The 14,638-nt window shown below is 42.1% G+C and overlaps 1 protein-coding gene across 4 annotated transcripts in view; it reads left to right on the plus strand.

Moving 5' to 3' along the window:
• The window catches only part of PPP3CC (protein phosphatase 3 catalytic subunit gamma), an 81,318-nt gene extending 76,120 nt beyond the window's left edge, over window positions 1-5,198 (plus strand). For 2 of the 4 annotated variants that reach the window (XM_043453090.1, XM_043453091.1), the window contains 2 exons: window positions 3,226-3,255; window positions 4,366-5,198. In XM_043453090.1, coding sequence (XP_043309025.1) covers window positions 3,226-3,255; window positions 4,366-4,583 — 248 coding nt within the window. In that variant the 3' untranslated portion in view covers window positions 4,584-5,198. The remainder of the gene's footprint in view (window positions 1-3,225; window positions 3,256-4,365) is intronic. The other 2 variants (XM_043453093.1, XM_043453094.1) reach the window with 1 other exon arrangement.
• Window positions 5,199-14,638: the final 9,440 nt, after the last annotated feature.

Genomic DNA, 14,638 nt, shown 5'->3' on the forward strand with positions numbered 1-14,638 from the left:
CCATATGGCCTTATAGCCTACGTTCATTTATACTCCACCTTATTCCAGGGGGATTTGAGTAAGTCACAGTATACGTCCAGCTTGGTGGGAGAAATAAATACGCTGAGAAACTGGAGCACAAAGGAAAACAAACCAGTGAAATCCAATAATCACACATTTGATTCCAGGCTTCCAAGTAGCCAAAATAAAGAGGAAAGACCGTAAGATTAAAAAAAGAAAAACAAAAACAGGTCAGTTATAAAGGCACTCCATTGAAAGTTTTAAAGTTTTGTGCTACAAATGGAACCATCAAGAAAGTGAAAAGACAACCCACAGCATGGGTGAAAATACCGCGTTGACCAAAAAGTTCCTTTGGGTGTTTTCATAGCATCTTGCAGAAAAACCCAAAGGAACTTTTTGGCCAACCCCATCTTTACAAAGCATATATCTGATAGGAGACTAATATCTAGGAACTGTAAAGAACTCTTGTAACTGAATAACAATATGACAAATTACCCAATTAAAAATGGGTTAAAAATTTAATAGACATTGTTCCAAAGAAGGGATACAGATAACCAATAAGCATGTAAAAAGATGTTCCACATCATTAGACATTAACCACAGTGAGACACCACTTTAATTAAAGACCCACTGGACAGTTGTGATCAAAAAGACAGACAGTAACAAGTGTTGGTGAGAATGGAGCGGAATTATGATTCTCATATACTGCTGGTGGGGATGTAAAATGGAGCAGCTCTTTGAAAACCAATCAGGCAATTTCTTTGATGATTGAACATACAGTTAATCATATGACCCAGAAGTTCTATTCCTAGTTAATACCCAGAGAAATGAAGACATAGCCACACAAAAACTTGTACACAAATGTTCACAGCAGCATGCTTTGTAATAGCCGATGAGTGGAAACCACACAAATGTCTATCACCTAATGAATAGACAAACAACATGTGGTATGTCCATACAATGAACTATACTATTCAGTCCTTAAAAGAAATGATACACTGACACAGTCCTCAGCACAAATAAACCTTGAAAGCATTTTGCTATGTGAAAGAAGCTGATCACTAACACCACGTAGTATATGATTCCATTTATGGACATGTCTCCAACAGCCAAATCTGTAGAGACAGAAAGTAGATGAATGATTGATTGTAAGGTTAGGTGAAGGAATGAGGGAGGGAGATGGTTTGTTTTGGGTGGGGGGAGGAGTGATGAAAATGTTCTAACCATAGATTGTGGTAATGGCTACACAACTCTACATATATTAAAATCATTGAACTGTACACTTTAAACAAATGAATTTTATGGTATATGAATTATATTTCAGTAAAGAAATTTCATTCAATAAAGAAAAGTATTTCAGTACAGGGAGAAAAAAAAACAGTTCTTCAGTTTTATATGACTCTTACTTATAAAGAATATCCCTCATGCAGGCTAATATCGTAATACCCAATGCAAAAAGCAATTCTAGGAGGACCCAAAATAATGCGATATTAGTACACATTTTACCGCAAACATAGCTTTTAAAGTCTAATTAAACCAACACTCTGTATACAATTTCAGGTAAAGCTTTATTCTCTCACTTCCTAACAGTTGCTGTTAAAGTATCCTGTCTGAAGGCACTGTGCTTTTCTTCTGAGAGTTTGTTTGTTCTCTGTGAGGGGATTTGGGAGGATGTGGCATTGCTTTAACACATGTCAACATATGGTTGACAAGTGTAAACACTCACTTGATAAGTTGATTCCAAGTTGCCATTTTTCACATTGCATTCGGAAGTTAATTTTCAGTTCTTACAGTTTTTCCTCTATGATTGATTATAAAAAGCTTCAGGAACAGCAAACTGTTACTCATTCTTCCCTGCCTTCTTTTTAAAAACTAATTTTGGGGGAGCTGACAGGATTTTCCTAATAAGATCTTTCTTGCTACAACCTGTAACCTTTTCAGATACAGTAAGTCCCCTACATAAGAATAAGTTTCATTCCAAGAGCACGTTCATATGTCCAGTTTGTTTCTAAGTCCAACAAAGGTAGCCTCGGTACCCACCCAATTAATTTCACGTAATACATAAAAAACACAGAAACAAAGGGAACATTTTTCATCTCACAGCACAGTACCTTGAAAAGTACAGTATAACGGTTGGCATACAGGGGCTGGCATCGAGTGAACAGGCAAGAAGAGTTGCTGGCTAGAGGAGGTGAGAGATGGCAGAACTGAAGAATCATCAGTCAATGGAAGACAAGGCTGCAGTTTCACGTAAACTAATTTACGTGACTGAACATGAGGACACATGTTCAGATCTTTGAAAGTTCTCAGCTTGAAGGTTTATATTTAGGGGACTTACTGTCTTAAAAAACAAATGCAGGAAAGTTTACCTGTTAGTCTTAACTTTTAAATAGCTTCCTTTTCCATCACAAAGAAGAGGGCCTTGTTAGTAACTGGCCTGCTCTCTCACATGGAGAATGGAAGCCATGTAAGTTGGACATGTCAGCCTCTGCTGTTTCTCTAATTCCAGATGGTACATGAATTTGTATTTGAAATGGAATAGCTTTATGCCTTTCCCAGCTTAGTAATTCACCCCTTGGAAAAGAAAGAACCTCTCACTTATATTCCATTTTTTCTCTTCTTCCAAATGCCAGTCTGTTATTCAGAAGCTGCTCTTTAAAAAAAAAAAAAAAAAATTATTTATTTTAATTGGAGGATAGTTACTGTAGCAAAAGCCACTCTTATTAAGTAATTATAAAGGATAGCTAGACCCTATACAAGTTGCTTGAAATCATTCATAGTTTTAAATAACTTTTTCTAATAGGATGCAGCAGCAGCTCATTTAGTACCATCTGAACTATCACAAACTAAAGAACGGTTGTAATATCAGGTGATTTGACTGGACATGTCAGTATTTTGATACATGAATGTCAAGGCGTAAATTAGCAGCTGGCTATTTAAAATGAGGAAAGCAGCATTTCATTTCTCCGAGTCAGCTTGACTGTCTTAGCCATGGATGCCATTAACTAAAAGGTTCTCATGCCACTTACAGTGTGAAAAATCCCCCACCCCCAGTTCAGTTTTTCACAATACTCCTCTCACTTCTCTGACTAGTCCACTTTTACTATGGATGGAAATAGGCTCAAAGGTCGGGCCCCGGGATGTCTGTGCTGGCAGCGGTGCTGTTGGTTTACTCACTCTTTCTCTGTCTTCATTTTTGCATGCCACTGCTCCTGTCTGTCACAGCCACAGTAGAAGCGGTAGAGGCCCGGGAAGGTATGGCCGTGTTCCTACGATAGATGTGATCATGTGTCTGTCTATTAGTTCTTAAAAAAGCTCTGTCAATGTTAGACATCTTTTATTGTTGCATCACCAGAACTGTTAACACTGAGAAAAGGGAAAGATAACTCTAGCTACGCTCACAAAGTACTGCCTTTGTGTTCTTCATTTGTCTAATATTAACTCAAATGACCCTCTCCACAGCCAAAGTCCTTTCTGGGCTCTCTCAGTTTGAATGCAATGGCTGAAGTTTAAGCAACCAGTCATGGGGTGTTCAGATGGTGCAGTCTGATAGCCCTTCCATAGCTATGAGGTATCCATTTAATTATTGGAAATTCAAACCATCAACCTCTTTATCTAATGATTCTGAAACATATCAAAAGTGGAGGCAAGAGCAGATAGGAATGCAGTCTGATTTGTTTCTGAGGTTACCCTCAGTCAGCCAAGCTAAATTACACAAATTTTAAGTAACAAATTATCTATGAATCCGAGGCTGAAAATCATCACAATCGATAAACTTGTGTTATAAATTGAATTGTTCTGTTAGAGAAGGTGGTTCACACTGGGAATGCCTTTCCTTGGTGATACAGAAGTTCAGACAGAAAGAAAATACCTGGAACTATTTTTTTAGATGGTTTTTAATTTAAGTTCAGCTCCTGGTTTTGCAAGATTAAAAAAAAAAAAAGCTATCCTAAACAAACGGATTAGCTCTTTTGTTACTTTTTTGTGTGGTCAGTGTGATGTTTGTGTTAGACTAACTAGTCTGCTTCACTTGTTCTCTTATTCTAGTGTTGCCTTCTTTCCTTTCTCTGAGCACGTTTCTGGCCCATAAGGGACTCTTTCAAAGATATTGGGGGCTTTTTGTCAGGTCCACTTCTGCTGTGATGAACTGAACTATGAAAATTACTTTCACAGTTTCAGTGGCCCTTTGGGCCTTAAGAAAACAATAGCTTCAGACCAGGCTAACTGAAATCAAATATTGCTCATCGCCTTCACCAGACATGTGCTCCACAGTCCCCCTTCTGTATTTTCCTCTCGGAGCTTGCTGGATGCTAAGAAACCTAAACGATGTCTAATGGAGTGCCTCTCTTTCCTGTTTCCCTGTAGCCATCAGAGGGTTTTCGCTTCAGCACAGGATCCGGAGTTTTGAAGAAGCCCGAGGTCTGGACCGAATTAATGAGCGGATGCCACCCCGCAAAGATAGCCAGTACTTTGATGGGCCGGTGAAACTGGTCCAAGCCAATGCTACTCACAGGAGCGACAAGGGAAGAAGAGCCAGTAATGACTCAGAGTCCTGTGGTGGCACTGGTGGATCCAAGACCTAATCGTCCATGTTATTTATTTATTATCGGAAAGCTAAACACAAACAACTTAAACAACTTAAACCTGGAGGTGCATTCAAAATACACTCTGCATTTACTCTGTAAGAAACGTGACCCTTTTATAAATTCTTTTAATTTATGTTTAATATATGTGTAAAATGCATCTGTTTTGTTTTCCCTTTTTTTTCCCCCCTCTAATTTTTAGGAACTGATCTGATTGTCTGACACATAGTGAAGTCGTGTGTTATAAAGGGGACTGTCCCCAAATAAAAGGGCCTTGGAAACCTCTTCCCTGGCTTTCTGACTTGAACTAGTCAGCCTTTTCTCTTGTTTTTGGAGGTAGTATTGTTCATTTCAGACTAATCATTTTGCAAACACAAAAGGGTGTTTTCTTTTTCCTTTTCTACAGGGTACCACTGAAAAATATCTCTTAGATTTCAGTGGCTAAAACTTCTCTTCTTATGGAAAACTTGATTATAGTAGAACTCCTCAGTGAATAACCCAAACCCAGTGATTTTAAGGGCCAAGGGAAATGCTTTCCATAATAACCTACTCTCTTCTGGACTCTCAGTTACTCTTAATGTATCCTGGTATGGCAAAATAAAAAATAATGAGGGATTTCTTGTAGAATGACTTAAAATTTATTCATCTAACCATGAGCGTGATTGGTTTAAACTTCCCTTTGAACTTTGGAGATTTCTTAACTGTTGCCAGATTCTTTTGCTTTTATTTTTGAACCCTAGGTAATTTACCTCATCTGCAAAGGAAGTGACATTTCTAAATACTGTATAAATGCCCTCTGTAGAGCCTCCGGCAGTCACACCCTTCCGTGTCCCTGCATCGGCTCTCACATCTCTTCTCCCTGTCTTCCATCTGTTTTTCTGTGTCGACATTTTTTAAACCAACTGGGGCCCCTGGAGGAGGGCATGGCAAGCCACTTCAGTGTTCTTGGCCAGAGAACCCCATGGGCAGAGGAGCCTGGTGGGCTGCAGTCCATGGGGTTGCAGAGAGCCGGACACGACTGAAGTGATTTAGCACGCACACACAGGGTCATGGAAACTGACAAGGTTAAAACGGTTCCCTTGTGAACTGGAAGTCTTGCTGAAGGGCATTGGGTGAGTGATATTATGATCTCCTGTCTGTCAAATACTGGGATGTTCCTCCATTTTTTAGCACTCATTAGGTTGAACTGTGTATTGTTAGTCTCTGCTGGGTATTTTAGAATATAAAAACAAGTGTTCAAATATAATATTTGAATAATCTTCCCTGAGTTTTTCAGGTCACAACCAACTAGTGAAGAAAGTTTCAGGGATCCTTAGGCTCCCATTTTTGGTTTAGCCTGGTGACAGGTGCCATGTCGTAATAACTCACTGGTCAGCCTTGTAATGAATGTACATGTCTGGGCGACACTGTGCCAAAGTGCATATTTTGTAGAATTCCTTAATGTCATTTGGGATGTAGAAGCCCAGCCTTGAAACATGTATCCCAGACAGTAGTACTTTATGTTTGGAGCTTCAAGGACACCAGAAAACGTTTTTCAAAAAACACAACTTCAGGGAATTCCCTGGTTGACCAGTAGTTACAACTCCTCCACACTTTGACTGCCGAGGGCCTGAGGTTCAATTCCTGGTCAAGAAACTGAACTCCCACAAGCCATATGGTGTGGCTCAAAAAAGAAACAAAAACAGCAAACAAAACCACATAATTTCATAAGGAGAATGAGGATTTAGCCCACCTATCTCTGTTTTCCTATACCTTGCTAACAGTTCCCAATTTGTTTATGACAGAAATCAAAGTATTTTGGAGATTGGAACCTGATGGCATAGATTACTCTCTTAACAAAAAAGATAGGAAGGATATTGGGAAGAGGAGAAAAGATCTTTTTGGGTTGTGAGTAAAACTTCTGAAAGGAGGGAGAGTCTCCAGTAGCTGTCTTTACTGATCATCATTTCTTTACAATCAGAGGAATTCATCCCCTAGATGTCCCCATTCTCTTCTCTCCCCCAGTCCTAACAGAGAAGGGACCTCCAGTTTGGAAATCTCATGCAACGCTGACCATCAGTTCACAAGATTGATGGATGGGTGTCCCTGATCCCATTCTCTTGTCCATCGAGGCTATTGTTACACATACATGGTCCACAGGTAGAAACCTTGGGTTTCAATCGTAAGGGCTTCAGTCAAGAGGCAAATAGTAAAGTAGTTACTTTAAATCCTTATAAGCAAAAAATTATATTAGTTTTTTAAAAAAGAAGTTACTTAGTAAGGTCTTCATTTTCTTCTCAAAACGAAGTAGTATGATAAAGCAATTTTCCTTGACAGAGCCGAGTAAAAAGATGGATTTTACAGGTACCCTTTGAGCTGTTGAAGTACCAGCCGAAAGTTAAGTGGTCACAATTCAAGAAAATTGGAAGGGGCTTAAAAGAGCAACAGCTCTTATAGGAAGTTGGGTTTGAAAATCCTGTTGAATGCTAGAGGTAAAAGCATTTCTTATGTTCTGTGGAAAGCTGGGGTATGTACTTCAGTGCTTTCAAAAGTTGCGTGGTGAGTGTAATACAGTGCGTGCGTGCATGCGTGCTAAGTCACTTCAGTTGTGTCTGACTCTGTGCAACCCCATGGACTGTATGTAGCCCACCAGGCTCCTCTGTCCATGGGATTTTCCAGGTAAGAACACTGGAATGGGTGGCCATTAAAACCAGACCACAATCGGTGTACCTGTATGGGCATTTGCACCTGTGATTTAAGACAGTTTAGATGTGAGCCTTAGGAATACATTGTAGTAAGTAACAGTACTTGTTCTTCCCTGTAGACTTCATTGGAGGATTTTAACCTATTTTTTAATGTTTTAATCTAAACAACAGCTCCCAAGAGAGCTGGTGGCCTGCCCTCGGTTTGCCATAGGACTCCCTGGGGCCTGATGGTTTGCCTGGAGTCATCATTTCAAACGTTTTAATGCTGTCAGTGCTCTGCAGGGTCGCTGTTTGGAGAACCTCTTCTGTCTGTACTAAATCTTTCCTCTGAATGTTTGCTCTAAAGATACTAGAAATACTTTTCTCTTGTTCTCCTTCACTTTAAAGTTCACGGGGACCTTATTCAACTCTTCTCATGGTGGGGGCAGCGGTGGGGCACTTCTTACATCATTTCTCTAGAGGGCTTCTTTGTGACCTTTTCCGAAATAACCATTTTTGAAATGACACTTCCCAAAGCTCAGTTTTCCCAATTTTGTTTACATCCATGTCATACGAAATTTCAGATTAATCAGTTGACAGTTCTCATTAATCAAAATTTCCGAACTCATCTAATACAAGTTCAAAACATACATCCTTTTTTAATTTCTGTGTCCTGAATATTTAGAGCAAAAGCAAAACAAATAAACTGTGTGTGTGACAGAATGCTAAAACAAAAACAGTGTGTTTTCTTCAAAACCTTAGGTTACGGGTATAGACATTGCTAATTCACTGGGCTTTTTTGACTAGATATTGACTGGCAAAGCAAAAATGGCTTATCACACCAATGGACATGTTTTGCCTTCTTGCCTAAGACAGAAGCATCAGACTCTCCAGGAATATCGGTGTTTTTCATATCTTTTAATTTATGTTTACATAGCCTTTTCTGTTCCTACAGAACAGATACATTTCCATGAAACAAGTTATTAATAGCAAAGATTCGCTTTCTTATCCTGGTAACAGGATAACTGATTTCATGACACTATTCAAAATAGGGCTTCCCTGGTGGCTCAGATGGTAAAGAATCCACCTGCAATGCAAGATACATGGATTTGATCCCTGGGTCGGGAAGATCCCCTAGAGAAGGGCATGACAACCCACTCCAGTATTCTCGCCTGGGAAGTCCCATGGACAGAGGAGCCTGGTGCGCTTCAGTCCATGGGGTCGCAGGTTCGGACATGATTGAGTGACTAACACACATTCAAAATAGGAAAAGAAATGCTCTTGTTTTATAAACAGAATGTCATTATTTAATATCCTTATGGAGCAAGGGTGGGGTTCCTTAGAATTGGGTAACTTGGGGCCTTGGCATTGTCCCTTAGGTCCTCTTCTGAGTAATTTTAACACACAAAGTTTGAGGTGGCTGCTGTCTGTAAGAAAAATATTATAAACCATGCCTACATGAGATACAGCTGGATTCACTGCTCATGGTCATTACTCAAGAGTCTCTCTAGCCTCAGAGTAAGTAAGGCTGAAATCTGTTCCCTCTACTCTCCCTTGTTTTATGTAAATATTGTTGCTGATCTCCAGAATTTTCGATTATACCATACCTATACATATAAAACTCAAGCTCTTGAGAATTAAGTTCATCCTGACCACTCTGGGTGACCAGTTAAAATGGTTTAGAACAATCTTGTTACTGGATTGACTGATTCATAGTTTTTCTCTATATTAATTATCAGGGGTGGTTTTTTTTCCCCTCTCATTTTTGTATTGAAAATATTTTCGCACCCATAAAGACTTATTGAGATATCATTCTACAATCTCCAACATTTATCGTAGTTGTTATAGTAACTGTGGAACCCAAGTGTTTTCAGAGCATTGTTCAGCTTTCCGTATCCTGGCAGAAAAGACCAGAGGGAAGGTGAACCCAGAGCCCGGGTTGTGGGAGTGAGGCTCCAATTTCCCAAATCATTTGTGATTATAAACATGGATTTCCATCTTGCCTGGGACCCAAGTCTACAGCTTTTCTGAAATCTGCTATACGAGAGAGTAAAGGGCAGGTTAGGGGAACCCAACAATACCTGGAGGAGGGTTTTTATTACCTGGAGGATAGCACTGAAGCATTGACATGCCACAGTCCCTCTTCAGCTCTGCTGTGATCAAAGGCTCCTAGGAGAGTTGTACGAAAGAGCAGATGCGTGTAGGGGAAGAAAGTCGTGTAGTCGAAAAACAGGGTTATTCCTCTTGAGTCCAGCAGAGAACTGTATTCACAGGAGAGCTCTGTGCCATTGACAAGAGTGTGAAAGAGGAAGCCTACATGACTTTGAGACTTGTGACCTGACCTGCCTCTGTCCAGCCAGCCAAATTGAATGGGGTCAGAGTTAGCTGCCTTCATCTATGGAGTCACAAAGGTAAAGATGATCCTGGAGAGTATATTCCCTCCAGTGAGGCCGTGGCCTCATGCCCCAGCAACCTTGGCAGGATTTGCTAAATAACACCTTTGTCCGAGACAGGGTTATGCATCTTCTCCTCTCCTACACCCTCATGAGCAGTCCAGGTGGCTTAAGATCAAGAAGGGAGGACATGGATGTGGACCATCCCTCTGAGCAGCCCTAAGGGAGGGCCGTGCACACTGCCTTTTTGTAAGTCTTTGCCCCGATTCCTTTCACTCCCTTAACATAGCTGTCTTCAAATAACTTTCTTTTTTTCTGCATGTTAAAGTGAAGTGCATGTAATAAGGAGGTGGTCTACTGTAGATTTGGATTTGTGGCAACAAAGAAATGATTTTTGTCTGTGAGAGAAACTTTTTGGAGACACCATCACTAATGCCTCACTTTTCCTTTCTCAGCTCACTGTGACCCAAAGCTGTGTTTCCTAGTAGAAATGTCAGCAGGCATTTTTCCAAGAAAGGATCCAGGCTTTGCTTCCTAAATGAGACAGTTAGACATATGAGACAACCTGGTTGTGTAATTTTTTTTGAGGCTTTTCTGAATGACAGATTATTTGCTTGTGCTTAGAGGTTACTGTCTTTTTCTTGCTTTCTGTTATGTTAAAGCAAATGGTGGAAATGTTATTTATTGATAGAAATCATTTAATAAAATAATTTTTTGTGAACAAAAAATTAATTTGTTAGAACTTTCTTACTGTATGTTGGAAGTCATCTTGGAAAAAAAAGCAGAAAACGCTCTTCAGATTAAATGATAATGTTATTGGCTCCCTGTGTCTTTATTTCCTTTGTTTCCTGGTGGAGGCACTTGTATTTGGCTCTTGTTTAGTTGCTGATTCATACCGGACTCTTTTGCGACCCCATGATCTGTAGCCCTCCAGGCTCCTCTGTCCTTGGGATTCTCCAGGCGAGAATATTGGAGTCGGTTGTCATTTCCTTCTCCAGGGCTCTTACCCATTCAATAATTCCAGAAGTCAAGGGAAAGCTTGCTGCTGGATGTCTGGTCTCATCTCTGGTAATGCTAATTCTGCTAATTCCCCTCTCTAGTAAAGGAATCCCATCACCATGAAAGGAACCGCTTTCCTTGACCTCCTCAGCTCTCTAGTTTTCAGCCTGGTTTGCTGGCTGCGGTGTTGGTTCTGCTGCTCCCACTTAGAACCCACTTCCTTGTCCTGGCCTCCTTCCTGGCACTCTGCCAACTCACTCCCAAGTCCCAGCTCCTTCGATGGCATCTCCGGCAGAGGCCGCTGCTTGAAGAAAAGGAAGAAAGACATCCCAGAAAACACACAGTCTTTACAAAAGATAAAAATAATTTCTATTAGAGCCCCTTGATAACTTTGCATTTGATCCTAATAATAGACACAGAGGAATTCCATCTTGGGAGAAGTCAAGGAAGCCAGAGAGGAGTCGAGTGTGGAGTGGGACCCCTAAGAAAGGAAATGTCAAGCCAGCTTTTAATTCCTCTGGGAAGTAGAAATACCAGGAGGTGCTGTGCATTCATGAGAAAAATAACTCCTCTGGCCAAGTGGGGGTTAGGGGACAGGCTCTCTAGACTGGAAAAGGCATCAGGGAGGGGATTCTATCAGTTACGGCAGTAGAGGTAGAAAGTGTCAGTCAGGACCGACCAAGCCTAAGCAAGGTGATTTCACCATCAGTACAGACAGCAAGGACCACAGTGCAGCTTATGGGCTGAAGACAAGCCCAGATTGCTCATTCCGAATGAGCTAAGTATGTATTTTGGGCTCTGCGATCTCAATAGCATCCTGACTTAACAATGTCCTCAGCTAAACCCTCAGTAAAATAAGGTAATATTTGCCCTTATTTCAGTCTTTTTTCTTATTTTTATTAATTATAGTTGATTTGCAAAGTTGTTAATTCCTGTTGTACAGCAAGTGTTATAAACATTCTGTTTTTATATTATTTTACATAATGGTTTTTCATAGGGTATTTTTTGAATTGGAGGACAATTACTTTACAATGTTGTGTTAGTTTCTGCTGTAATACAGCATGAACTGGCTATTTGTATACATACATCCCCTCCCTCTTGAACCTTCTTCCCACCTCACCACTAGCCCACCCCTCTAGGTCATCACAGAGCACCCAGCTGAACAGACATTTTTTTTAAGCCTGAAAATTAAGAAGTCAAATACAAATTTCTATTTACCTCTCACTACATCTAGATCCAATCTGACTTTCTTGCCGGTTCTCTGTAATTGCCTGATCTTTTTATCACAACTTTCAGGTTTTGGAAAGAAAATCTGTTCCGTTTTGATAACAGGGGATTAACACTGGTAAATCATTCTTTTTAATGTGGCTGTGGTTCAGGCGAAGGGTCATTTTAGAATTCGAGGAGGTGGGAAGACGAGGTCGTTCTGTGTTTGGAGGCCAGACCTCTTACCGCGTGCTGCCCACTGGCCAGCAGACCAGCCCCCTTCTCTTCCTTCTTTCAGCTCACCTGCTGGGGAGGGCCATGCAGACCTACTTTTCCAGCTTCTGGTCTATGTGCCCTTCTTTGTGGCTGAGTCAGCTTGGCTGGATTTTCCCTCTGAGGTCATCACTTATTTATCTTTCCCTTATAAAATCTGCTCTCTGAAGAACTGACAGCCACTCGCTCTTCTCTTCTGTCCTGAGAACTAAAAGAGGTTCATCCGGCTCAGCTCTTCTCAAAGACATCCCGTCTGCACATCGTGCTTGCTTGCTCCTCTATAAAAGGAGGGAGAGAGAGAACAGTTGGTGTGATGTCAGTGTAAAGGCCTCCCTGAAGATAGACTAGATAATTGGACAAAAGGCTGAGGTCTCTCTCAGCCTTCAGGGTTTGGATGTGGCTGACTCTGAGAACCTTGAATAGATGGCTGTTACATCATGTGTGTGCTATGGAAAGATTTGTGCCAAGCCGGCCCAAAGGCCTCATTCTCTGTCCCAGGGGAGCCGCTCACTGTGGTTACCAGGCTCCAACAAGGACCACAGCTGACCTGTAATGGGTATTTTTTCCCCTTACTTGACAGTGACTATACCAACACACTTGGGTCAGGCCACACCACTGTCAGCTTCAGGGGGACTTTGAAGACCCACAGTGGGTCACTCGTGTTCCCCTTCCGTCGCTCCTGCTTCCCTGACTGTTTGGCCTGATAAGAAGCTCTGGTAGAACTTGGCTTAGCAAAAGCTGGAGTCAGGTGTGGACCCAGGAGAAAAAAGATGAAGTCCAGGGGATGAAACAGTGTAGATCTGTACTCCTGTCTCTGGTGTGACTTGTTTTCAGCTCCTCACTAATGGCTCACTGTGGCCGGTGAGAAGTCCAAAATCCTCGGAAGGAACAGGGCTTTCTATGCTAATCCATTCTGGTTGGTCTGCTTTGCTCAATGTCCCTGGCAGGAAGAAAACACTCTTCTGAGAGCACAAATTAAGAACCTGCTCATAGCCTAACTAAAGACTCTATAGCAAAGTTTGTTCATTCCTGTGGAGGAGAGAAGAAGGAATAGCAGATGCTCTTCCTCCGTCTAATATGGGGGTACTGAGGCATACAGCCAGAGGGCCACTTGGCTGCTCAGGGCTGATCTGAGTGTGACATTCAGATGCCAGACTCCCAGCATCAGACACTCCTCAAGGACTGAAAGTTCAGGGTCTTCTTCTTTTAAAAAAAAAAAAATTTATTCTTAATTGTAGGATAATTGCTTTACAATATTGTGTTGGTTTCTGTTGAGGCAGTCCTAGCATGGGTTGGAAAAGAATTTCCAGACACAGAGCATTTCAGAAGGCAGTGAGTTTATTAAGAACAAAGAGCAGAGATAACGTGGGCACTTGCAAATGCAGTGGGCCGACCGCCTGACAGACCAGGGAGAGCCAATGCTTTTCGTGGGTTAGTGGCCAATTTTTATAGCCTCAAGACAAAATTCCTACCAAAAGGCCGAAGTTAGGTGATTGGTGGGCATTTTTGCCTAATATGGGTCACAGAGTCTGCTTGTGATGATCAGGGGGACTTTGGGCAAGGTTATAAGGGGGCTCAGTCAGCTTCAGAGGTGACCTTTGTTCTGGGCTCCACTTCTGTGGCCCTGGGGCAAGGCCTCGAACCTGTGGCCTTGGGGCAAGACTCCACAGTTGCTTCCACACATCCACGTGAATCAGCCACAGGCAGATACACACGTTGCTGAGAGTTTAGGTTTATGGCTTCTGGGATGCCTGGCTTACTTTTTCTCACTTGAGAAACGAAACTGAATTCTCCACTCACCTTATTCACTTACATTAAAAAGCTACTTAAATGCTCTTTCCATTCATCCTTCCTTTTGGTGACTGAGGCTGATGTTCAGAGCCACCCACATTCCTGTATGAACACCCACCCTCTTCTCCCCCTTCCATATAAAGAACATAACATCTACTGGTAGTCTCTTGGCTAATCATCCCTGAGTGTGGCGGGAGTGGACAGACCTCAGTTGACATGGCGGCTGTGGGGGGATAATCCATGGAACAAAAGGTGGCGGCCTCAGGGGGCAGGGTGGGGGCGGGCACGCGGCCAACCAGGATCAGATAGCTAGGAAAAACACAGCGGTTATGTAACAGTGTTTACTCTGTCTCAGGTGGCTCTGAGAGGACGCAGGCAGCAGCCCCCCGACAAAAGGTCGTGCCAGAGCCCAGCAAGTCAGCGGGAGGGAGGTCCCTGTCAGGCGATAAGGCAGTCGCCAGAGGAGACAGTGCACTGGGATGAAAGGAGTCTGCTCTGCTGTTGGCCACAGCCCGGCCACCTGGGATGGCCCTCCCTGACCTCAGCTTCTCCCCTAGCCATGCCAGCTCTCTGCCCCGTCAGGCCCGCAGCCAGTGAGCTGAGGCTGGCAGGAGGAGCTGAGAAATCAGACACCTGGCTTGGGGCTGAATCTCTGGATGTCTCGACTCTTTTCCTTTTAGTCTCCCACTTTTCAAAGAGAGAGGATTCTTCTCCCGGAAGATGAGCAGAA

Source organism: Cervus canadensis, chromosome 30 (assembly GCF_019320065.1).
Source record: "Cervus canadensis isolate Bull #8, Minnesota chromosome 30, ASM1932006v1, whole genome shotgun sequence".
Classification (NCBI taxonomy): Eukaryota; Metazoa; Chordata; class Mammalia; order Artiodactyla; family Cervidae; genus Cervus; species Cervus canadensis.